At 40.3% G+C, this 26,373-nt stretch overlaps 1 protein-coding gene across 6 annotated transcripts in view; it reads left to right on the forward strand.

Moving 5' to 3' along the window:
• FBXW11 (F-box and WD repeat domain containing 11) overlaps positions 1-26,373 on the forward strand; it is a 113,368-nt gene that overhangs the window by 71,201 nt on the left and 15,794 nt on the right. For 5 of the 6 annotated variants that reach the window (XM_072947238.1, XM_072947239.1, XM_072947240.1 and 2 more), the window contains 5 exons: positions 2,384-2,609; positions 11,326-11,512; positions 12,393-12,483; positions 19,838-19,975; positions 24,613-24,731. In XM_072947238.1, coding sequence (XP_072803339.1) covers positions 2,384-2,609; positions 11,326-11,512; positions 12,393-12,483; positions 19,838-19,975; positions 24,613-24,731 — 761 coding nt within the window. The remainder of the gene's footprint in view (positions 1-2,383; positions 2,610-11,325; positions 11,513-12,392; positions 12,484-19,837; positions 19,976-24,612; positions 24,732-26,373) is intronic. The other variant, XM_072947241.1, reaches the window with a different exon arrangement.

Raw genomic sequence — 26,373 nt, forward strand, 5'->3', positions numbered from 1 at the left:
AATAGAAATGGAAAATGTGCTGTAGAACTGGGTGCATGCCGTTATTTTGGGGGGAACTCTGTGCAGACTAACTCCGTCCCCTCCTTCATGTTTGGTATTTTGCAGCAGGATTCTCTTCATTTACTGTTGATTTTTCAGTTCACAGTTGTTCTTAACACTTGAGCTTTCAGGTGTGTTTTTTTGGTCTTGTTTTGTTTGTTTTCAATCTGTGTCTCAGGCGGCTGAGTTAATGGTGATACACCAGTGCTCTAGGGAGGCTGGATGGTTACGAACCCTTCTCTAAATGACGTAATAAAACCCTTTTGCTTAGCAAATGAAATACTGTGTGTGGACATATTCTGTAAATTATAAAGCAGTACACAAATGCAAGTTGTTACCATCATTGTTTTTAACCTATTATGAAAGCAATTATTTTGGCAAGTTATTATGAAAAAATATAGAAAGAAAAGGGGAAGGAAAACATATGTAGCTTTCTTTCTGAGGATTGCGCACTTTTCATATTTTCATATTTATATCCTTTACTCTGTCTTGGCGTGTTCCCCTTCCCACAAATTATTATGATCCTAAGCTGTATAAAATTCTTTTGTTATTTAGTATTATCTCATAAACATGTTCTCTTGTTATTAAAATCTTACTTTATAAACCTAGTTTTAATGGCTATGTTACAGTATTTTGTGTAGCTGTATATATGTAATTTGCTTTAACTAGTTGCCTATAATTGGGCAGTTATTTCTAAATTTTCTTTATTATAATATGGTGAACATCCTTATGTTTGAAAGTAGCAAAGATACTCCTTAGGCCAGCTTGGTACTCAGCAAAGAATTTTCACTTCATCTGACTGTTTTGAATGCTGATGTTTTGGGTTTATCTTATTAGAAGCAACATCCAAAAAAAGAAAAAAAAATCTCTGTTCAATGCTGCCCCCTGGTGGTACCCACTGTCAGTGAGCTCTCTTTCACGCACATTATAAGGCAAAAAACTTTCCAAGAGAGTGGTGAGAATGTGGTGGAAGATAAATGCCTTCTGACTTTATATTTCTAAATATGGATGTAAGAACTCATTTCAGACATGAAAAATTTATAAGATTTTATCAAGGAAGGCCAAAGACTCCTTTGGATATTTACAGAGGATGTCTTCTTTCTGGGGTGGGTTCAGTCTGCTTTAAGTTAGGGGATGTACTGATGACAAAAGCTCTTGGTTCTTCCCATGTAAGACTTCTGAGATAAGCTCCTAATGGAATTAATGGACGTTTGTGATGTACCTCTTCAGTTTCCAAAATTCTCTTCTATGTTACTTCTTCTAGTGGTGCACTAGAAGAAGGGGCTGTCAGAGGAGTGATGGAGAGATGGCTGGGCAAAAGTTTGATGAAAGTATTGAGGTTATTTTGTTTTTAAACAGGGAAGTTACTGAGCCTCCTGATATCAGTAGCATTTGTGGCTTTAGTCTAAGGATGCAGATTTTTTTAATACTGTTGTCCAGTTGCTGTGTATGTAGTTTCAATTAAAAAAATACATACTGGTTTTATGCAAGGACCATGTAGTTTTGATGAGAAATGCAACCATTCGTATAGGAGTCCTCGGGGTATCTATAAACCAGCTATGTAAGATGAGGAACTTTTCAAGCATATGTGGTTTACCTTGGGTCACCTTCTGAAAAGGTGATCAAAAGAAGGGAGTGAAAAACTAAACTAGCTCTGAAAATAATACAGAGGAGATTGAAACATAGATAAAATGAAGCTTTTTAGATTGAATTGCTTTCAGGTTTCTTTGTTACATAGACCAGTGGTTTTCAGAGTGAGGTCCCTAAAATGCCATCTCCAAACCGGCGGCAGCAGTGTCACCTGGGAACTTGTTAGAAATGCTCCAGACCAGTAGAATCAGAACCCCTATGGTGGGCCCCCAGCAGTCTGTGTGGAACAAGTCCTCTCGCTGTTCTGATGCATGCAAAAGTGTGAGAACTATTTGCATAGATGAATATAGCTTTAACTTTCAGCTTTGAGGAAGGAAGACAAACTACTAATAGTCAATCAGTTGCCACTGTGCCAAGTTGAACAGGTTTTCTAAGATGGTCATCTCCAACATGAGTTAGTCTAATTAACAGCATGGTTTAGAAATAAGCCTTGGAGAATGATGACTTAAGACATCATTTAGCTTTAGAAAAACCTCTTATTTTGATATTTACTTTTAGTGACTAATTTGAGTACATGGCCCCTGAATGCATTTTAATTAACTTCCTGAATGAATGAATAAAGGAATAAGTTTGGCTTTAGGCTGAAACTGGCATTTTAAGGTTAAATACACAGGGTGAAAAATGTTTCTGATGAAATACTAATTATATTTCTTTTCCTTGTCAAACTAATTACTTTTTTGTTTTTCTGAAATAGATCAGTAATGGAACGTCATCCGTGATCGTCTCCAGAAAGAGGCCATCAGAAGGGAACTATCAAAAAGAAAAAGACTTGTGTATTAAATATTTTGACCAGTGGTCTGAATCAGATCAAGTGGAGTTTGTGGAACACCTCATTTCACGAATGTGTCATTACCAGCATGGACATATTAACTCTTACCTGAAGCCCATGTTGCAGCGGGACTTCATTACTGCTTTACCAGGTAACCATGCTTGTCTTTTTAAAAAGCTGAGAACTGGAAGAGTGCCCATCCCAAGGGCCTGGGCGGAGCCAAGCAGATGTTTGTGACATGAATATGAATGAATACAGTGTGAGACAGCATTTCTTTGGGACACATACTGTATTTTAATATATGTTCCTTGAAGAGGAGTTACAGTCAGCATCTGTCTGGGAAATGCAGGCAGTTTCTGTGATTAATAGTGTTGACCATTGGTCAGTACTGTTGCTTCAGTAATGAATTAATAACTATCGTCTCTGTACAATCTGCATTTTGCCTTTATAAGTAAATTTTTTTTAATGGGACAGTTTTTTCTACAGTGTTTGAGAAGTATCCCCAAATTTAGGATGTTCATTTGTATCTGAAGTGACACTTAAGGAATGGCACAGAAGTACTGAGGAAGTTGATACCTTGTCTTAATACATTTCTTAAAACTTACTTCTGTATTCTCTTCGTCACTACCCCACCCCTGCATGAGCTTCCTCTTTCTTGCTCTCACTCTCCCTGCCTGCCCCACCCCGCCCTCCAGTTAAATTTACTTTTTTTTTTTTAAAAAGAAATAGGCTATTTTTACAACAGTTTTAAGTTCAACAGCAAAGCTGAGCTGAAAGTACGGAGTTCCCATACCCTCCCCTCCCTCCACCCCTATGACTCCCAGCACAGCTGCCTCACTGTCAACATCTACACCAGAGTGGTGTGTTTGTTATGGTACGTGAACCTACGTCGACACGTCACCACGCAAAGCACGTACTTTAAGGTTGACTCTTGGTGCTGTGCGTTCTACCTTTATAGCGTCATACAGGATAGTTTCAAAGCTCCAAAAATCTCTGTGCTCTGCCTGTTTACCCTCCTTTGACTTTTGATCACTCGTTCTTTTCTGTCTTCTTCTCTTTTTTTTGTAATTTTTACTTTAAATTTGGCTAGGTAAGATAGAGAGATTTCATTCTTGAAGAGGATGTGAGAATACTGGCCAGAACACTTTCCCCTAACGTGGTCAGGATAGCCTGGAGCTCACAGCTGCTGAGCCACGGTGGGCCTTGAAGTAGCCAGGGGTAAAACCACAGCCCTGCCACCAGCCCTGCCCCTCGTCAGAGCTTCTGGATGGCTCCTTACAGAGCAGCCTCTCCCTTAGCTGTGATCTACAGCGAGTGCGTCAGTACCCCATACTCGAAGTCTCTCCACAGCCAGCAGGACTTGGGCTCATGTTGCAGGCCTGAAAACCTGGGGCTGCAGATTGACAGGCCAGCCTCTGATTCCTAATCCTTCTTCTAAACTTGTAAGCTTACTTTCTACAGCAGGAGTGCTTTAAGAATATTTGTGTTAGCTTAGAAAATTTCGACTCTACTGTTCTTTTCATGCTGAAAGGTAGCATTATTTTCCCCATTTCTTGAATTAGCACTTCGACAAAAGCAGAATATGAGTCTTCTTTTTCTAGAATTGTATTTAATTGCTGAAAGAGAGACTTAGCCATCACTTACTGCTCTTTCTCATTGTGTAGATGATGAAGCCAAAGATCAGAGAAACTGAGTGAAACACCTGTGATAATACTTTTTGGTTATTGTGGTGATTGTGCAGGTGATGGTGGGGGTTGGTTCAAAAGGTAGTGCGAAAGCTGAAATCACTTCCAGTTAAGATAACTCTGGACAACTCCTTAAATTGGCTACAAGTGTCAAAATACATGGTTTACAGTCCAATTCAGTAGCAATTACTTTTACCTAGAGAGAGTGGGAGAGAAGGAAAGAGATATGCTCCTAATTGTGTGAGAGAGAATCATAGGTGAACTGAAGTAAGATGTGTGCACGTGTGATGCAGCCCCTCTGTGTGTGCAGTGCCAGAACTCAGAGCCCCCGGCCTTTCCTGACTCAGGCCACATCTCACACCAAGAAAAGGCAGAGTAGTTTTTCAAGTTGACGGTTATACTTGTTTCTCATATGTGCTTTTAAATAAATGACGCTATGCCTCCATTTTTTCAGGCAAATCTGTTTGTTTGTTTTCTATTGTGTTTGGTTTATTTTGTTTTTCCCTGTAATTTGCCTCTCAAACGTTTTCAAGTACCAGGGAACTGAACTTACATTTACAGAACGCCCACCAGGTGGCACTGTTGAAGTTCTCTTGATTTGCAGAACATAGCTCAGAGGCAACCCCTTCTCTTGGGGAGCGTACAGTCTTGGAGAAGAGACAGAACAGATGAACATGTGTTATGTATATAAATATGGTTAGTATAATTGCATACAATTCAGTTTTCATTACAGCGAATTTTAAGGCATTGTCCATATCTCTGTTAAAGTGGAATTTTGTGGTATTGAATATTACAAGAAATGTATGGACCATTGGCTGGGACATGGAAATATTTTTGTTAAAATGCTATTTGTTGTAACAGGATTTGATCTGAACATATATACATATGTCAGTATGTATCATACATATGAATCTAATAGCTGGGGACAAGCTGGCCAAGTTGGTTGTGTTAATGTCTAGTAGACTTGGATTAAACCTGGCGTTGGTTCCTCAGCACAGACCCTGCTGTAAGAACATTAGGGGAGAAACAGGTCCACGTGTTTGTTCATACTTAGATTTAATGATGTGTGGAGCAGCCTGCTAATCATTATTCTGCTTTGGTGCTTAACTTTTACTGTGGATGATCCTGAGTTTGAATTTTTACTTTATTGAAATTGGTAGTCAACTTAAGGCTTTTTTTTTTCAATTGTGAAAGCCATTAATTCTATAAAAGATGGTCTATAGTTTTGACTTCTTAATGCATACTGTGAATATCATACCTGTCAGTCTAGGGAAAATGGAAAATGTTTGTGGTCTCTGGCTCCTTTTGGTTCAGTGGAAAAAGTGATAATTATGATATGCTTTTCTAAAAATCATGGTAAATGTTTAGTCTGCAATGTCAATTTCTGCAGGCTGAGTTTGTGGTTTGCAAGAACTGTTGTTAAAGGGAATCTTTATGCCATTTGAAGTAGAGGCAAAGTGTACTTCAAAACGGATGATAAGCATTGGTGATCCGTTTGGTGAGGTGTCTAAACAATTAAGAATTTTAAAAACACTTAGCTTCCTGGCCATGATTTATTCATTTGCCTCATCCCCAAGTAAGAATGAAAAACCATGACGAACTGTAAATGTGACGGAGACTAGATCAGAGGTCTTGGGAGATGTGGAAGAAACAGAACGTAGGCTTTAGGCTGGATGCAGGGCCAAAGACCCCGCGTGACAGCTGGAAGAGCATGGGTGTTGGATTTGACGGCCCCTCAATTTGAATTGCAGCCCCTGCACTTGATAGTTATGTGAGCCCACTTTCTGGAGCCTCAGTTTCCTTATCTGTGTGGGAATAACAATATTCTTTATGGGATATTGTGAACATTAGGGACAGTTTATATAATAAGCCTGGCATCTGGGTACTCTGAGGATGAGAGTTGGGGGGGGGGAAGCCCAGAGAGTCAGGAAACACCTGCTTCTCTAGGAGTAGTACGATTTATTGCCAGGAAGTTTTAATTATTCACCCACTGATTTCCGAATTGATTCATCCTGACATCATTTAGGTAGGGGGGTGTGTGTGTGCCACTTTGTTGGCATAACAAAATGTTGGACTTTGTGACCTGAGCTTTATTTCACTTCATTTCTGTCCGAATCCTTAGGTCAGTATATTCCGGGTTAAAGGCATCCATTGCATTGACAGACTGTTGTTGTCAGAAATTACATTGTTTTTCTTTCAAGAGTTCTAACTTCAGATTTTACAACTAGATCTGTGAGTAGGGAGGGGGGAGGATCAGCAGGGGTGGGGGGCAGGAAATTTCTTTGCAGCTGCTCTTTGAAATGTGTTTCTAAAATAATAAAAGTTTCTGTAATTGTATGATCTAAGCAGCTGTCTTAAAGCTGGCTGTAGTCAAGGGCATTGAACTGACATTACACATTTGAGTTTCATTTTGGTACAGTGTTATTTACATATTGAGCTTTGAAATTTTTTGCCTTTTAATTGTTTTAATTTATTATTGAAAAATTTCCAGACCTTCATCTGGTGCCTGTAATTAGCAGCAGCAGCACTTCTTCATGCCTGTGTGTGCAGTGTTCTGGCCTCAATTTCTGAGGCCATAATGTGTCCTCTTGCTGCCTTGGGGAGGGGGGTGGCGGTAGGAGATGGGGGAGTCTCAGCACGATAGAGTAAATGAGAGCCAGACATTGGTACTTAAGAAAATGCTTTGTTTTTAACACCTCAGAGCACTTTTTAGCCCAGGCAAATGGACCACCGTATTCAGTCACCTCTTTGTCCTGAATAGGCTTGAAACCAGAAAGTTACAAGGTCTGCACGGCTTCTGGGAGCAGCTATTCTAAGGTACCTAATAGAGTTTGGGTGATTCCTGCTCTTCTTTAAATATTAAAGGAGTATGAGACTTACTCGTGCTGTACCAGCAGTAGAGAGGGCTTAGCGATTTGCTAGAGGAGGGCATAATATTTTCTCTGCAGAAAATAACAAACAAGAGCAATGAACACTGTAGCTTCCTTGACCAAGGATATCAGCTGAGGCTGTTTCTGGAAGAGGGAAGAAGAGAGACTGACGTTGCTGTGTACCTATTCCGTATCTGGCTCCTTAGTAACCTCCTCTTAGTAACCTTCCCAACAAAGTTAGGAAGTTCCTTCTCTATAACATGAGGCTGTGGAGAGGACCTGTCTTAGAGGGTTGTTGTGTAGGTTATATGAGATAATCCATTTCAGGCATTTAATTCATTCCTATTTTATGGAAGACTGAGCTCCAAAAAGGAAAACTGATTTGCTTCAACCCACATTACATTACTCTGTAGCCAGTGCATTTTCTGAGAGACTAAAACATGCTGCCTCCTAGAAGGATGAAATGAATTTAAAGTGTTAACAAAAGGAAATGAATCAAATCTTGTAGCTTTCACTGAGCTGTTCCTCAATTGGACCAATGGCCCTTGAAAGAGGTATGTGTTAGTAATGAGTTTCCTTATGCAGAAACTCATTGATAGCCAGCCCAATGGTGTGAGCTAGCGAGGTGGGGGGAAATCAGTGAGGACTGAAAGGGGTATTACTGCTATAAAGCAGGAGTTCCCGGCATGTCAGAGTTATCTGCTGATGCGTCTTAAAAATACAGATTCCTGGGCCCCACCATTTAAAGATTCTGATTCTGTAGATCAGGAGAATATCCAGGAATCTGCTTTTGCTGCTGTTGTTTTTAAAATCAGTAGGCCTAAGTGATTCAAATATAACCACCCCGGCTTCGGAGAACTAGCTCATAGACCACCCAGCCAGGTGGAAAATTTGCATGCTGCTTTCCCAGTTCATATACAGACCATGGGGATGTGGCAGCCATTGAGGCCTGAAAAAACAACTCTATAATGCGTTCTTGCCTTGCTGTTTGTTTCCTCTCTCAGAGAGCAGAGGATTCAAGAGGGGAATTGTTAGGGGTACATTTATAACCAATTAGGATTTGGTTAGTGATTGGAGGGAAACTTTGGAAACTGACCATGTTCTAATGTTAAGTGTAGAAATTAGATGATAAATAAGTACCCCAGAATTTGGAAAATTCAGAGAAGAGCTAAGTTTATTCGATCATGGCTAGAGATTGTAAAAGAAAATACAATCAAAGAGGGTAGAGAGATTCTGAAATTTGAAATTCTGATCAATAATACGTCAGTCCCAGCAGTGGAGAGGCGCAAGTAGAACACCATGTGATTATCCATAGATTTCCTTGATTTTAAATACACTTGGGCAGAAAAATGGAAGAAAGGGGCATGAAGATATATGAAAAGGTAGCCTGAAGCCTTGAGAATGGTATCAAGAAGGCTAAGCCTCAAGTAATATGCAGTTGTCCAAAGTGGTTACGTAATTAGGGACAGCTGAAAACAAATAAAATAATCAACTGTTCGGAGCAAGAGTATGAAGAATGAAGGGCTAGTGTACTTGGGATGGGTGGCGTAGTGATAATAGAAGGAAGCAGTGTGTTTTCACTCATTTAACTTATCCTTTTTTCTTTTCCCACTAAGAATGATGGTTTTAAAACTAGAGAGTACAGAAAAGTTGTAATCCAAGAAAGATACAGAGATCCTTAGGAAACATATAGCTCCTGTGAACAAGTAGACTTAAGGACATTGTGTGCCAGGAAAGTGACAGAACCTACAGCTGTGACTTTCAGAATTGTGCAACATTGAGAAGTGATCGAAAGCCAGTAGGCAGAGCTCCTGGGTACAGTTGTGCCCAGACAGTTTGTACGGCTGTGTTTGGTAGTCCTGCGTGATAGTACCCAGCGATGATTGATGAGCAGATTTTGTGGTTTGAGATCTGGAGAAGGTGCATGTGGGAGATATTGGCTGTTAAATTTGATGTTCCATTCTAGTCTAATTTTCAAGTGGATTTTCAAAAGGTAATTAACTTCAAAAGAAGACTAGGTAGAGATGTATAAGCTTAGAAGGACGTCGTATACAGAAAGTTAAAAGCCATTATCTCTGAGAGGTGGGATTTAGGAATTTAAAAACATTTTTCTATGCATTTTATAGCTTTTTTTTTTAAATGATGAATATGGTTCTATATGTGAAGGAGGTACACAAAGCAGTTAGTGTCAACTTGTAAACAAAAAATTGCAATGCCGACTTTATGCAGTAAGCACCAGCAAGGGAACACAAACAGTAAACATGCCAGATTCACCTGATTTTCTTTTTGGATGAAGTTATGAAACTAGCAGCTCAGAAACATGGTGCAAAGATAGTAGTGTCTTCATGGGCAGAGTTTCTTCAAATGCCCTTGAGGACGGAGTAGAGAGATGTGGGCTGGGTCATAGCATAAAATTCAGTTGGTTACAGAACTGGTGGCTCAGTGTTGGTGCTTAGTGAGTATTTAATGAGTGGATGAATGATAGCCTAGAGGGAAATAGAGAATCACGGGTGCTGTCCTTGGTTCTGACCCATTTTTCATGTTTGCCAACAACTTGGGATAAAGACTTACTGCATTTGCCCATCATGCAGATCTCGTGTGGAATAGCCACACCTCTGGATGATAGAATCAGAAATGGAAGGGTCAGGTAAAACTTTGAAGATGAACTGTAGTCAGGATAATACAAACTTTGGCATGAAGCTGCCTCCCACTTCTAAACTAGCCGTACACATACAGAATTAGAGGGAATTGTTTTAATAGATGTTTGAAGGGAGGGGCCTACGTTCAGCTCCCCACCGTCTTAGGGGTCTGCCATGACACGACCGCAGATGAAGGCATGTGAGCATTGCTGCATTAAAGCTAATATAGTGGAGTCTGCAAGGAAAGATAGTGGTTTCAGTGTAGTTAGTCTTCTTTATCAGATCAGGGTATTAGATCTAGTCCAGAGCAGGAGAATTAGTATATGAAGGGCCTGTAAACCATCATCAGCCTTGTATATCGCCATTCTTAGAGTTGGGCAAAAACTTTGTCTCTAAAGCATTTTTGATGCGTCATCTCATTTTGGTATTTTCAAAATAAGGCAGAGATTATTATCCCCATTTTATACAGATGAGGAAACTGAGACTCTGAAAGTCCAGTGATTTCTCTGTACCCTGCCAAGTTAGTGCTACTCTGCTGCTTCTGTTTATCTTGAAAAAGAGAACAAATTTTAACCTTGGATGGTGCCCTTTAAAAAACTTTGTCATAGGACTTTTTCATTTGATTCTTACAGAGAAACATGAGAAAGGAAAGTTGTTCCTGGTGATGACCATTTTATAGTGTAAAAAGCTAGAGGGCGGGGATGTTTCAGTATTGTTTCATGTCGTAGAACCACAGCATGATGAACCTCGGCTTGAAATTGGAATTACCTGACTGTGTGTTTAGTGTTCCCACCCCTGCACAGAATAGGCCTCGGGACGAGCTTTATTTCTGATAGCTGCAGGGGATGCGCCCAAAACCACAGGGTGGGAGTTTACAGGTGGCAACAGTGTTGACTGCGGTCATGGTCTTACCCTTGTGTGTATTGGCAAAGGCTGAATCTTGAGAGGATACTGCATCTTGTAGGATAAACCTCTTAAAGTTCTAGAACTTTCAGGCATGTGGTTCATGGTTTTGAGGATATTACCTCCACAAGAAGGAGACGGAGCAATGATTGACAAAAATACATCTAAGTACACCTGACCTAATTAACTCTTGGATTGTTGTTCAGCTTTTCATAAGCCTTTTCAGATGCGTGTGCTTCATGAAACTTTTTGTCTCCTTAGCCCCAAGGGATAGCCATAGGTCATGTATTAATAGGATGATTTGTTATGAGACACAGTAGACCAGAGGGGAAAGAACATAAGCTTTGGAGCAAGAGATTGGAGTTGCAGTCTTGGCTTCACTACGCTATAGGGGTGAAACTTTGAGTGCTTTCACCTCTCTCTGCCGTATCTGTAGAATTTGGGGTGTCATTGCCCCACAGAGTTATGTAAAAGAAAATGGCAGTAAATCTTTTATTATAGTATATGACAAATAGAGAGCTGTCGAGGGTTGGCTTTTACACACAGGAACTGTTGCCATCACTTGCTTTATCTTAAAAAACCAGAACCAAAAAGAAGTGTTTATGCTTATGTACTCATGCGCTTGTATATTGTATATCTGCAGACTTTTGATATTACTCAGTTATATTTCCTGGTTCAGGATTTCTTTATTCCTCTTACCTTTAAGGAAATGGTAACTGGTACATTTCCATCTCCTTTCCCATTTCTTCACTGCCTTTTCTATTTTGTAGAGCAAGGCTTAGATCACATAGCAGAAAACATTCTTTCTTACCTGGATGCCAGGTCTCTGTGTGCAGCAGAGCTGGTATGTAAAGAATGGCAGCGAGTGATCTCCGAAGGAATGCTTTGGAAGAAGCTGATTGAACGAATGGTGCGCACTGATCCTCTATGGAAGGGACTTTCAGAAAGGAGAGGGTGGTAAGTATTTGGGTTGAAAAGGGTTCTTTGACATGGGGTCAGTTTGATGACTAAAAAGGGCAGTTATACTTGCCAGATGTATTGACCTATTTTAAACAAGTGGGAGAAGATGAGTGGTCAAGTTGAGGGGGAAAAAAAGTTAAAGCTGTTAGAATAACCCTTTCTTAAATGCATATTTTACCTTTATTAATTGTTAGGCAGTATTGTGTAGTTTGAATGAATGATTCGGCTTTTCAAAGACGTGTGTTTATGCTTTTCCTTTCACATTTTCCTTAGGTGATGATACTATTACCAAAAGATAGATTTTTTTTTTTAAAGAAAGAAAATAGGAGAAAGTCAAATTAAGTCCATTTTGCTAACAGGTATTTTTCCTGGTTGAAGATGGGCAGTATAGCGGGCAGGATTTTTCAGAGACAACCTATCATCTTAAATACAGCTTTAGAGCTCTGCACGTGCCAGCCACCTGGCCCAGCTAGCAAGAGAGAGAGAGAGCCCCAACTGTGGCAGATGAGTGGTGGGTGCTGTGAGTGATGGCTAGGGCTGTATTTTCTTTATGGGAAGAAGTTTGATATGTTCTAAGTTAGATTTTTCGCAAAACTGAATTAGCACTTTTCGTTAAACAACAGAATGAAAGGCTAGACTATTATGTTGGGTATTCAGAACATAAGAGGTTAGGACCATGTGAGAGAACTGTAAGCTAAAGTAAACTTGTGTCTAACATGTACATTTAATTGTCAGAAATCCTGCTTTTGAACTATTAAAGCTCAATGCAAGTCAAAAACCTTGAAAGATTCATCTCTGTAAGCACCATGTTTACATAAACATAAAACTCACCCTTTTATGTGCAAAAATGTAACATCTGTTTGTTTTTATTTGCCAGGGATCAGTACCTATTTAAAAACAGACCCACAGATGGCCCTCCCAATTCATTTTATAGGTCATTATACCCAAAGATTATCCAGGATATAGAGGTAACTTTATGATTTATCTGTTTTATGGGCTCTTTGTGTCTTGTTCTCAACTTTTTTATGTTGCCTTAGAGTATTCTGTTGATCTTAAATCATAGAATAGTAATTTTTTTTAAACCTGAACACTTGAAGCGAATGTGTCACAATGTGCAATCTGTAGCTATTCTTCACGGTAGATAATGCCTTTTTCTAAAAAATGATCTAACTTTTCTGAAACACAAAATGCTTCTGCAGGGCTGCCAGTTAATTAGAACCTTAATCCAAAATCAACTCTTTATTCTAATTTGATAGAATTTCCAAAATCCAAGACTCTGTTCTTCAAGTAAGCAGAGTTTTACGTTTTTTGAGCCATCTCTGGAGAACTGGAGGCGGCGCAGCCTCGATTTCCTCTGAAAACTTCCCATAATTTTTCTTCAAAATGACTCAAATACGATTTTGAGCAACGGTTAAGTGGCTTTTATAGAGCAAATTATGCTCCTGGACCATTTTGGATTTGAGTGCGACTTCTCCAGACCAGTAAAACTCTGTGAACTTGATGAGAAACATTGGAGATGTTTGATATTGTTCATGTGTTCTAATTAGTTCAGTTTTATTATTTAGCCCTTTTCCTTGAACCAGGAAAGACATGCACAGGCATTTCTCATTAACTCTTTCACATGTGTTCTTGGCAGGTCTTGGTTACTGCACTATTTCCTCCTTGGCAGAAAAGTTCAGCCTTTGCTAGGCAATGCTGTATCACCCATAAAGTTATACCCAGTTTCCCAAACGTGAAGTAATCCTTGCCCCCAGGTGATAGACATAAAAGTTATTGTGCCAAAATTCATTAATGGTGAAACACATGCTTTTTTTTTTTTTGGAGGCCCCTCCCCCCACCCTCTTTTTAAGGCAGATGTGAACTAATGGAATCATTTGGTTAATGGTAAATGTGAATGTGACTTGTCTTGAGTATTCTGTTCCCTAAAATGAGCTATAAAGTAACCTTTTAGGGAAGGTTAAATAATTTAAAAAACTTCAGCCAGACATCATAAAGTTTAGGAATTAATTGATCCATTGGCAGTTCAAAACCTAGAATAAATTGCTCCTGTAGTGTTACTAGCTGAGCCATAGTGTTAACTTGAATCTTTGGGTGGGTGTGTGTGCTTCAGGCAAGAGGGGATTGCCTTACCACTGTGTAGTTGCACTGAGGTGCTGCCTGTGCCTGCATCTTAGAAACTATATTACCTTTTACTTTTTTCTCCCCAACTATTCCTTATAAAGTATCTCTGAATTTCCTTGAATAATTTTAGCAAGCCCTTTATTGTAAGAATGATGATATCTAAAGTCAATTATTATTAATACATAGGAGCTCTAGAAATAAATAGATCAGGTTGAAGATTTGGTGGCATAGATAATTTTATTTAATCCCCCTGAGTACTATTGTAACCGACAGTATGAACTCAGTTTTCTGTGGCGTGACAGTATGTGACACCACCTACCATAACCATTTCCTCAGGCTGGAAAAATATTTTAAAGTTAGTAGAGGAGGCAGATGTAAGGGAAAATAGAGCTATGGGGGAAAACCCTGTTTGACACAAAACCTCTGCATCATGGTGGTCTACCCAGTGGTTCTTAAAGTGTGGTTTAGGAAAACCCACTGGTTGGCCACAAGAGTCTCCTCCAGATTCTTGTGGGCTAGTTCTCTTAGTGTAGGGGCTGATGTTTTATACTTTGGTACATACACTAATAGTAATAATAATAAAAAATAATGTACCACGTATAGAGGGTTTTCTTGTGCTAGACACTTTGTTAACTTCATTTATGCCTCTGGACAGTACTTGAAAGGTAGGCCCTGCCCTGACTTAAAGTTGAGGAGCCTGAGGTCCAACAAGGTTAAATAACGTGCTCAGGATCACACAGCTGGTGAGACACTGAGTCTGTGATCAACTATATCCTTCTGTACTTGGTACAACTTTTTTTGCGCTATAGATCATTGGTACTTCATCAAAATAGAGTTCTTTGCCTCTGTTTTGGGAGTGTGTTTTATACTGCCCTGAGTGGACACACAAGTTGTATCAGTGATCCACGGATCAAACAAATAACAGACTCATGAGCTTGGCTTTTACCCATATAGCTGGTCTGAAACCGTCACAAGCAGAATGTAATATTTACAAGCACTCTCTTTTAAGCCCTTGCATTATACTCATGAACTATGTTGTGTGGCTTTTGTAGATGATTGCCTTGAATTCTGACAACAAGGGACATGTCTGTAAGAAGGGGAAACTGAGGCTAAGAAGTTTTAGAACTTTCTACATAGTTAAGTAGAAGAGAGGGATTTTAACTGAGGTCTGTTTAGCTCTAGGCTTAGAGTTGTTGTTTGTCATTTTCAAAGTAGAAAATTCAAGAAGTGAAGGAGAAAGAGGTATGTTGTTATATGCCTGCAGACTTTTCAAGGTGATCTTCTCATCTTTCTCCAATTGCGTGAGTACTCAGTGTCCTTGACTCTTAGTTGAAAAAGGGGTTGGAGTTAAGATAAGATTAGTTGGCTGTGTTTTATTTAGTACAGTTATGGGAAAGGTAATAGTGCTTTAAAGGGTTTTAAGCCTGTTGCCAAAAGATACATTGCACTCTGAGCATGAAGTGGATGTTTTTGTCCCCCTCTGTAGTTGCCTGCACACGGCTTTGGAGTGTCTGTGTTTTTTCTCCATATACTTTGCAGGGTTGCCAGTTCGCAGCACTTTTTGCTTTCTCACCTTCTTGCTCTGCCTTGACAGCTCTGGTTCATGTGCTGCCCCTGTCATCCATCCATTTCCATATTTGGCTCTGGCTAGCAGATGACCTTGGCCCTCTGCACTGACCCAACAGAAATTGGCTAACTTTTAAGAAAAAAAGTAGGGAACCTGACTTAGTGTGGCCAACCCCTATTATTCAGGAAATGAGAATGTGAGAAATGAAGTCTGGAGAGAATAAATAAGAGTTCTTAGCTTTCTGCAAAGGTTCATCTCTCATGGGTATTCTTGCCACACACAGAGAGAGAAGGAGAGAGAGAAAGGGTTTAGAGTGCCTCTGAATTGAGAAGGAATTCCTGGAAAACCTGAGGCACATTCCTAAAAGCAGCAGCCATATTTCCTTTGCTATCTAGAGTCTCAATTGTTACCATCATTATCATTAATGGGGAGCTCACTGTTAGGTATTTTGCGATAGTGATTTAATTTAATCCTCAGATTGTCAAACCTGAGACTCTAGTCCAAAGCCCATTTCAGCCTACCGTGCCTCCAAGTGTCCCTCAACAGAGATAGGTATTGTTAATTAGACAGCGTTCTGATGTCCTGAACTTGGATTTTTCTCTTTTGCATCTCAGAGTGGTGGCAAACTCTTTCATGTAATATGCCTTTTTCTTCTTTTTATTCACTGGATTAAAACTTTTGAAGCACTCTTCTTGGAACAGAACACTGGTAGAATGATGGTGTGTTGTATCGCACCTTTTAATAAACCACATTTTATTCAGGGAAAGTGGGGAGCTTTTTTGTGGTTTGCAAACTTGATATTAACATTGTCCTAACCAGAAAATGCTAAAACTTGCCCACCCACCCAGTTGTGTTTAGGCTTCTAAAAATAATGTTATTCTCCATACTCAGACATCTGTTTTCACTCTATTGCCAATTTAAATGCTGCTGTATACTCTGTGTATCATGGCTACTTTCCCAGTATTTTGAAAATTTGCACAGGGTAAGGGGATTTTACAAGTTCTCAAAAACATGAAATATTCCTCTACAGTAGCCACACCACATGATGTGTAAGTGAAATGGCAGGTATCTGCATAATTAAAGAGGTGCACCTGTGTGTGCCCTTTATTCTTGCTGCTGAAGTGAAGCTAACCGTTGAATTGCATGTGAAGGCTGAGCCCCTTCCTGGGAATGAATGGGGAGGGCCCAGGGCCATCAGCACTGAAGATCAGCCTAGGCTGAGATGGCAGTTCCTGGCAATTTGGTGAGGTTCTTTTGGTCACAGCCTGCTCCTCCTGGTCAGTGCTGTCCACAGACAAGGACGAGCATCACTGCTGCCATTTGCAGGTGCTGTGGTGGGCACTTGTCATATGTCATCTCTGATCCGTCCAGCAGATCTGAGGAAGTATGTATTATTTTTTCCATTTCTACAGAGGAGGAAACTGCAGCTCAGACAGTTCAAGTCATTTGCCAAAGCTGCTAATTGGCCTAGGTATTTTCTACCGCAATGGGCTGCCTTCCACTTTTAAAGGTCTAGTTTTTCTGAAAAAGACCTGGCTTATATAAGCATTCTAATAAGGGTTGAGATCGTCAAGTATGGTGGTAGGTAGTACTTTGGGCAGGCGTAGTCAGCAGGAAGTGTTGCTTGCTTTTGTGGGTGGCCTTGAGAATTGAGAAGAGTGAGGTCTCAGGAATTATACAGGGTCGGTGTGCAACAAAGCAGTCGGCTCCCTTATCTGGTGTAGTGTTGCTTTCCTGGCATTTTGAAACAAGCTACACTTGTTTTGGGATTCATGAACCTAATAAGTTTTAAAACAGCCCTAGATGGAAACTTCATAAAATGACCCATTAAAAATTATTTGGCAAGCTTTTTCTTTCAAAATTCAGAAGTGTATTTTCAAATATTGGGCTCTTTCCGAGTGTTGAGAAGCTAAGCCATTTCCTAGCTTCCATTTGGCTTAGAAAGAAAGCCTGTTATCTAGCCGAGCTTTCAAGAGGTCCTGGCCTCTGGCTCTTGTTTGAGGGTTGGAGATAGAGGGGATGGCCCAGCCTTTCATGTTGGGTGGTGTGCTCTGTCCAGGCATCTCAGGGGCTGGGTGTGTCCCAGGCTGACGGTATTGCCTTCCCCAGCTCCTCTCTGCTGTGTCCTCAGGGCGTTAGGTACAGTAGAAGAACATAACCAAGTCACCTGGCTTTAGGAAACATTTTAGAATAGTGGGAGGGCATGTCGGAAATTCATTTTGCTATGGGGATTCCTCCACCCACTCTCTTTAAGTTAAAAAAAATTTTTTTTCAAACTCCCATGTGATAGTAAATGTGCTTTTTCTATTCATTGCAATATACAGAGGAGCAGAGCTACTTACTGATTCAATATTTTAAAGCAATTGTGTGTATTTTAAAACTAAGAGCAGGTAGATGACTTTTTAAATAACACCTGATACATAGATAAGACATATTATGGATTCATCTTTGTGATGTTTTGGATTTATGTGGAATGACATTCAGCAGCAACTCTCTGGGCCCCTGCAGGGTGTGGCCTGAATGTTGGTAACCACGGCCAGGAGTCACTGGCCATGAAGAAGGCTTGTTACCAGTAGGTCTGCCTCCTAAGTCAGCGTTTCTCCTGGTACGCTTATTAGCATGCTAAGGTGGCACAGTCACTACCTAAAAATAAATTCTTTCTCTAAATGAGCCCAAGCATTCTTTGTATTCTGGGTCCTTTTTTAAAAAATTGCTTATATAGAAAGATCTGCTGTCTACCTTGATAGTGGTAGCAGCAGTGGGGTGAATTTTTTTTTTAATTTGTTTGTTTTGAAATGTGGTTTTGTGTCTGACGTTTTACAAACTCACTAGAGATGCTGCTGCTGGCTGAGAAGCTCTGACTCGGTGGCAGAAGGACAGATGAGCAACTCCTCACTCCTGGCATCTCCACGGTGCCGCTCTGCACCCCCTGGGTGCGAGAAGTATGTGATCCTGCCTTCTCAAGGCTATATATGGGAGCTCTTTGAGGACAGGAATTACATTTCCAGGCTCCTGTGCTAAGTACTGAGGCCACAGATGAGGAAAGATTTTCCTCTTTAAGCATGTATGTATCAGTGTCTCCAGTCCTCCATTTCTTTCTCTGTAAAATGAGGACAATAATTTTGGCTTCAGAGTTGTGGTGATTAAATTAACTATAAAATATATAAAGCACATAGCGTAGTGTTGTGGAAGCATAGTACCAGGCACGTAACATTCAGTAAATTTTAACATTTTAGAGCACACAGAAGCACATTGCCTTGGATGTATGGTTTGTTAGACGTCAGCAAACCCAGTAATTAAGTGCTTATCGTGAATAAAGGTGAGATTTACCTCCTTTCTTCAGCAAAACAACTAATTAAACTTTTAGCTACTCAGATAGGTCTTTTGAAGTAGATTCTGAACTCAGGTGTAGCCAATTACTGTGGTCCCTGTCGTCCCCTGGTTTCAAGGATCAGGAAGTGACACTTTGTTCTTAGTGGAAACATTATATCTTTTGATCCTGAAAATCCGTAACATCCACTACCAGAGGTTAGGTCTTGTGCTCTGGGCATGACCCACTTCCTCATTAAACTTTGCCCACTGGTCTCAGGCCATAGCGCTGTTTAAGATCCCTGAAGTTCTGCAGCATTTACAGTTTTTAATCACTCATTTGTTAATGATGTTCTATCTGGAGTTGTTACTGATCTTTTTGTGTTCTGTGTTGACTGCCTTGATAGCAATGACTACATTTTCTTTATAGACACTGTGTATTTTAGTAGAAAAAACATAGACTCAGAGTCAGGAAGAACTGGGTGTGATTTCCAACTCAACCAGTTACTAGGTCTATGGCTCTAGGCAGGTTGCACTGTTTCCTTGTTTGTAAAACAGAGATGATAAAAACCTTCTTCCAGGGTTAATGCATGGATCACTTCACCAAATAAACATATGTTTAGAGTATATCCACTTCCAGTTGCTGTGTGCCTAGGTACTGCAGGGTGCATCCTGTGAAAGTAGTATGCTTCCTCTTGATCTAAACCCCCGTGCCCAGCACAGCTGGTACCTGCCATCTCAGTAGGTGTTGCACGGATGATGTAAGAATGAGAATCCAGGGCCGAAATGTGCCATTCTTATTCTAAAGGAGCTTCAGGCTGGTGGAAGATGAAAAATGGGCAACAAAATTCTTTCTACAGTAATTGGCATATAGTAGTTGTCAATCTCTTTTGTCAATGATCAAGACAATGCTTTGGATGGATACACAGATTGTCAGTATATGCCTGATGTTAGTGGTGGTCTTCTGCCAAATATTTTAATTGGCAATAGAGAGGGACCCAATGAGTTACTATTTATTTGTATGTTTTGGGTGCAAATGGCATTCTTTAAGCATATTGAATTCTGTCTAGGCCATTTTTTTCAAACCCAGCCCAAACCCATTGGAAATCCTATGTCGGTTGCCAGACGGGCAGGGAACATTTGAGGAAAAACATTGTTGGGCTAATGTCTTACTTGGAAGAGAGTGTGATTCCTATCCACAGACAGTTATGCAAACCAAGATGGAGTATCAGTGGTATGCTGTTTCTGGAAGCAGTGCCAAAGTCTGAGCCCTGATAGAATAGTTGATTCACAGAAACTCATCTGTTGCCTCCTTTTCCCCTTAGACTATAGAATCTAACTGGCGGTGTGGACGACACAACTTGCAGAGGATTCAGTGCCGCTCTGAAAATAGTAAAGGTGTCTACTGTTTACAGTATGATGATGAGAAAATTATCAGTGGCCTGCGGGATAATTCTATTAAGGTGAATGACTGCATCTTCTATGTATTATTTTTAGAATTGTGATTACGTGTTAGATACTAGATGTAACAATCTCTCCATTTCCTCCAGATTGGTTTTTATCTGTTCCTCTCAACCTTGGCAGCTCTCTGTGTGGTTCTAAAGGCCCGGAGCCAGAGCATCTCCCCGTCCTAACACCAGACCTCTGGGTTGCCTCACTTCGTATCCTTCTCTAAGCACACTCAGATTCTGTGTTCTGGGTTCAGGTGCAAAGAGAAACCACCTCAGTATCCCGGGGCCCTTGATCGCTCTGCTGGCTGATGACGCTTGCCAGCCTGTAGATCACACCCATTACCTTTTATGGTTTCTGTGAAAAGCTCAGGTGATAACACAGAAGAATGACAGAGCAACTTACGTTGTTTTTATTCGCTTTTCAGGAGTAGATAAACTGGGTCATTTCTCTTGGTTTAATGTTTGATAGCTCTAACAGATTTTGTTTCACATTGTTTGTAGCTTAAATTCTCTCATATTTAAGAAAACATTGTGGGTTTTTGTTTGTTTGTTTGTTTACCTTTAGCTTTAATTTACATCCAGGTCAATTCACTCCTGGTTTAAAATTCTGTGAGTTCTGACAAGCACAGAGAATTATATAACTGTAACAGTAATCAAGATCCAGAACAGTTCCATCATCCCCCAAATTCTTTTGTCCTGCTTCTTTGTGTCTACTGCCTATTTCCTGCCCCCAGGCCCTGGCAACCAGTGATCTTTTCTGTCCCTATAATTTTGCCTTTTCAAGAATGTCCTATAGATGGACTCACACAGCATGTAGGCTTTTGAGTCTGGCTTTGTGTGCTTAGCATTGTGCCTTTGGGATTCTTTTACATTGTTGCATTTAGCAGTGGTTGATTCTTTTTTGTTACTGAGTCGTATTCCATTTTATGGTTATAGCACAGTGTGCTTATCCAGTTACCTTTCGAAGGACGTTTGTGTTTCCAGTTTTTCACAGTTATGAATAAAGCCGCTGTAAACCTATGCATGCAAATTTTTGTGAGAACGTAGGTTTTCATTTCACTTGGGTAAAAACCTAGGAGTGAGATTGCTGACTCATATGGTAAGTATGTGTTTTACGTGTTAAGAAATTGCCAAGCTGTTTTTTTAAAAGTGGCTCCTTATGAGCCACTTGTATGAGAGTTCCTTTTGTTCTGCTCCTAATCAGCCCTTGGTAGTCTCAGCCCTTGGTTTTTTGTTGTTGTTTTTGTTTTTTTGGATATTAGCCATTTGAATAAATATCTAGCATACCTCATTTTGATTTAAAGTTACATTTCTCCAGTGACAACGAACATTTTTTCACATGTATTTGCCGTCTGTGTATTTATTGGTGATGCTTCTATTTAGATCTTTTCCCTAATTTTAAAAGGGGTCTTCATATTATTGGGTTTTGAGAGTTCTTTATATATTCTGGAAACAACACCTTTTTTATATATGTTTTGCCCATACTTTCTTCCAGCCCATGACTTGTCTTTTTGTTTCTCGATGATGTCTTTTGTCGAGCAGAAGATCTTAATTTTGATGAAGTTTGCTGTTGTTTTCTTTTATGGCTCATGCTTTTGATGTTATATCTAAGAAGTCTTTGACTGAGCCTTTTGAATCTGTAAATTTATGTCTTTCACTCACCAAACTTCAGAAGTTTGGGCCATTATTTTTTCAGGTTTTTTTTTTTCTGCACCAATTTCTTTCTCCTTTCCTTCTGAGACTCTTAATTACATAAATATTGATAATGTCTTACTTTTTTGTAATCTTTTTTCCTCTCTTTTTGGATAATCTCTATTGATCTGTCTTCAAGTGGACTGAATTTTTTATCTCTGTTCTGTGTCTTCCCCCATTGATTGAATTTTTAAATTTCAGATACTATATTTTATAGTTTCTATTTCTCTGCTGAGAACTTCTCTCCTTGCATCCACATGAGGTGTGTTTATCTTTACCTAATGAAGTATAGTTACAATAATTGCTTTGAAGTTGACCATGACAACATTTGGGTAGTCTCCAGCTTGTCATATGTTGATTGTCCATTCCCCTGAGAATTGATCACTTTTCTTGGCTTTTGTGTGTCAAATAACTTCGGATTATATCTTAGACATTGTGGATGTATATTATAAAGACTGTGGATCCTGTTATAATTCTCTGGAGAATATGTATGGGTGAGTGAGTATTTTTTAAGCAAGTGGTCAGCCTAGTTAGGCGGTTTGATTCTAATCTCTTTTCTGCTGTTCAAAGTCTTTGTCATGCTACTTTGGGTCTGTCTTGAGCTTGCACTGTTCAGAGGTTAGTCAGAGACTTCAGCAGGGGTTTAAATATCAGGTCACTTTTCTATAGCCTTTGCTGTGCTAGTTCAGTCTGCCCTGTCCGTGCACTGCTTAAGGGCAAGTCCAAGTCATCTGTTGTCTGGGTTCTCATATAGAATTAGGGGAGCCTCCCCCCCACCCCCAACTCTTTCCTCTTTTGGATTTTTCTAAGTCTCTACAGCCCACAAGGATCCTTTCTTCCTTTTCCTCTGGCCAGAAAAGTGAGGTTTCTCTTGGAATTTTAGTTACCTGTGCCACTGCTCAGCAGTGCATCTCCATGACTGGGCTTGTCCTTGGATCAAAGCCATGTGAGAAAAGAGAAAAAAAATAAGGTGGTTTACACATTCTTTGGCCCCCAAGGATCCCTTTTCCAGCCTTTCTGTCCCAAAAGAGTGGTTGCTCAGATTTTAGCTCCCTGTGCTATTTCACAATGCATCTCCCTGGTTTGGACCAACCTTTGGGTCAAAACCACAAAAAAGGAAACGAGAAAACAACAGACAGAAAGAATGGTAAACTCACCCCATGTGGATCGCGTCTCCAAATCTTTACCCCTTGCCATGATATATTTGCTTTCTCCCTGCTGCCCCGCTCCTCCCAGTTTTCAGAGTCCTCAACTAGTTGTTTTTGTATGTTTTTCTGTAGAGTTTTTAGTTACAGTCAACTGGGAGGGTAGGTTGTAGTGAGCTTTCTCCACCTTGGCCCTGTTTTTCGTAGTATTTGATTTTAGGTGAGTTAAAGAGTATTTTGCTTGTTTGTTTTTTGTTTTGTTTTAAAAAATAAACATGAAATAGTAGCATTTCAGTAATTCCAATAACTAGGGCAAAAAACTACTCTGGATTACAGAATATAATGTAAAGAAACTAGTTTGTTGATTTTCTGTATGTATGATGGTGTTTCCCAAAAGGTATTCTATGGAGGTGAATCTAAAGGATATTGCTTTGAAGAATAACTCCCTTCAAAGAAATTTAGTAAACACTATATGCTGTGTCCCCTTCTTAGAAATCTACAGGGTATAGTAACATGTAAAGGCTCTGAGAAGGTCTGCAGTAGAGACACCCAGAGTTTTCCAACTTCTAAAATACCGACCATTGAACTCTCTTTTTGTGTAATACTTATTGACAGCCCTAACCTGTGGCCACAGATACGCTCTGGAAAGAGTGACATGGGTTAGTATTTAATTTTGACATCTCTCCTTTAAGGAATAGATACGAATGGTTTATAAGGACCTTGTCAAAGCATAGGCTGGCCATGGGCTGCATTTCACTTATGCTGGATGTGTTTCCAAAGAATTCTCTTTAATGGAGGCACACCCTTTCCTAAATTAGGCCTGCACTTGGTTTATGAGGTGTAGGACAGAGGAGCAGAAATACCTTTAGAGGGCTCCTCTAGGCGAGTGGTTGGGAGCTTTTTGTGTTTGGTTCTGCACCGGTCCTTGGTGAACTGATCACGCCTCCAAAATAACTGTGGTTCTGCCGGGTCAGAAGTGAGAAGCAAGCCCTGCTTTTATAGGAAGGCATTTAACTGACTGCAGTGCTTGTAGCGTCTTGGCCATTTGTAGTAAACTTCAGGGACACTGCAAATTATGATAGTAGTATTTTACAAGGGAAGAAATAGGTTCACAGAACGTATTTTTTAACAATACAGTCTTTGAAAAAAATCAACTCCCGCCTCCTCATTATAGGCGGACAGTATTAAAAACTTGGAAAACACTGGGAAGATCAAAAGAAGGGAAAACAGCACTCAGTACAAAACCAACTGTCAACATTTTACTTCTTTTTAATCTGTTTTTAAATACTTAAAATAGTGCTTATGTCACTATATAGATAATTTTTCCTTTGATTCTTAAAAACCGCAGCTGCAATAAAGCATTACACTTTCTCATTAAAAATTCTTCCTAGTTTACTTTGAAATTTCTCTGAGATGCTGAACATTTTTTATTTAAAAATTTTTGTAAGCAAATGTAATGGGTTAAGGGGCTTGCATTTTTAAAGGCTCTTAATAAATACCATCACATTGTTTTCCAGAGGGTAAGCCAACTCTTTTCATAGAGTTCATTTAAGAATTCTCTTCATAAGGCTGTTAAGTGTAATGGGTAGAGTAGTTATGGGGACAAAGTAAACAAAAAAGTACATTTCTTCTGGAAGTGATTCAGTGTTGCCTCTTCCCCTTTTGTTGTTTACCACCTGTTTGATGTTTATTGCTCTTGTTTACTGTAACAGGTTTGTTCCGTTTTATGATTCAGAAAATAAGATGACACACAAACATTTGTCAGAATGTGATATACTAAGTTACTGTTTATGGTTGATCTTGTCTCAATAGATTTGGGATAAAACCAGCTTGGAATGTTTGAAGGTGTTAACGGGACACACTGGCTCTGTCCTTTGTCTGCAGTATGATGAACGGGTCATTGTGACTGGCTCTTCAGACTCCACAGTGAGGTGAGTGATCTGGCTTCGCAGGACTGAGCTTGTATGCCTTCCACGAGGAGACTGAGATTCACGCCCTCTTCTGCAAAAGAGCACACACATGCTCTGCAGATGTTTTTGTTGTATGCTTTATTGCAGAACCACTTTTGGTGCAGGCGCATTTGAGCAAAGTAGGCAGGAAAGCTAACTTGTTAAGTAGGTCCTATTCGCATTGTCATATGTTAGAATGAGACGGCAACCTGCTTTCCTGTAAAAGCACATTACCTAGCAGTAGGCTGTCTCTCCCAGGGGACCGTGCTCCAGAGGGGTGAGGGAGGAGGCAGATGTCCTAAGAGTGTGGTGGGCAGTAACCTGCAGGCACTGCAAGAATCAGAAGCAGTTGTTTGCAGAAGCTTTTGAGGGACACAGGTAATGTGCCAGGTGTTTTGTAGGTTACCCTATTGAATTCTCACATCAACCTTTCCAAGTAGGTAAATAGTGTCTTCTTTTTTTATATAGATGTAGCATTGAGAAACTGGAGGCCAGAGTTTAAGTAATTTACTCAGAGTCACATAGTTAGTTTTGAACCTTGAATTTATATCATTTTAGGCTGTCTTGATACTATGTAGCTTTTCCAGTAATGCAGACACCAGTTTTCAGATGCCACCCCAGGGGCAGAGTGATGAGGTTGGAAACAGCAGTGTTTTCTGGCCGAAGAGAAGCCACGACTGCTGGTTGGGAGCTGAGAGAGTAGAAAGGAAACATTAACGGGATCCACTCCTAAGCCACTGGGACAAGGACATTTTTCCACACCAGATGGCTTTGGGTTTTGGTGTAGTGATGAGTTCACCAGAGCCTGGAGATAATGCAGTAAGGCCTCAGCTGGATTGCTGGTAACTTAGGAAGACATGACATGTGGAGGGAGAGGAAATGCCTCTTCTGGGGTGAGTCAGAGACTTGAAGAGGATTATTTTACGGGCACACCTAAAAGATTGAAATAGTCACCAGCACGCCTGGTATCCTTTCCCTGACTCAGTGCTTCCAGGCTGCTACTTCCGCTGTAGATCCTGTCTCAGCCTTAGAAGCCTGAGTCTTTCCTGCTCTGCTCTGTCCCCTTAGGAGATTGGGGTTACAGAAAAGCTGTCATGTGAAAGGGGTGCCCCTGAGAGCACTGTATCTCAAGGATAAAGCAATTGGGAGATGCTGGCTCTGTCCATAAACTAGTTGGGCGAATAGATGGGTGTGGTGGCTAACGAGACTCCGTGACTTAGTCTCCAGTTTGCAGTGGATAAATAGTGGACTCAAAAGCCTGTCAGAGATCAAAAGGGACCTTAAAGCCTGGAACCCAGCCACCAGGCTTTCCTCCCGTGTCATCTCAAACTCAGCGCAAAGCCCACTTACTTGAGTCATTTTTTTATTTTGCCATCAGCCTGCAGACACCATCCCTGAATACCTGGCTGTTTAATACACCTAAACCTGGGCAGAGGCGCCGTTGGCCTTCTCTCTTGAAACCATCTCGACATCTCTTCCCAAATAGAGAAATTGCTTCTGGGGGCTTCTTTTAAGCTTAGTGTCAGACCCTAATCACCAGATACACGTAACGGCCACACCTCCCCAGCCTGCTGCTAAGAATGGGCCCCCAGCTCAGATGCCAGAATCTTTTCCTGGTTGTCTT

This window comes from Vicugna pacos, chromosome 22, assembly GCF_048564905.1.
Source record: "Vicugna pacos chromosome 22, VicPac4, whole genome shotgun sequence".
Taxonomy (NCBI): domain Eukaryota; kingdom Metazoa; phylum Chordata; class Mammalia; order Artiodactyla; family Camelidae; genus Vicugna; species Vicugna pacos.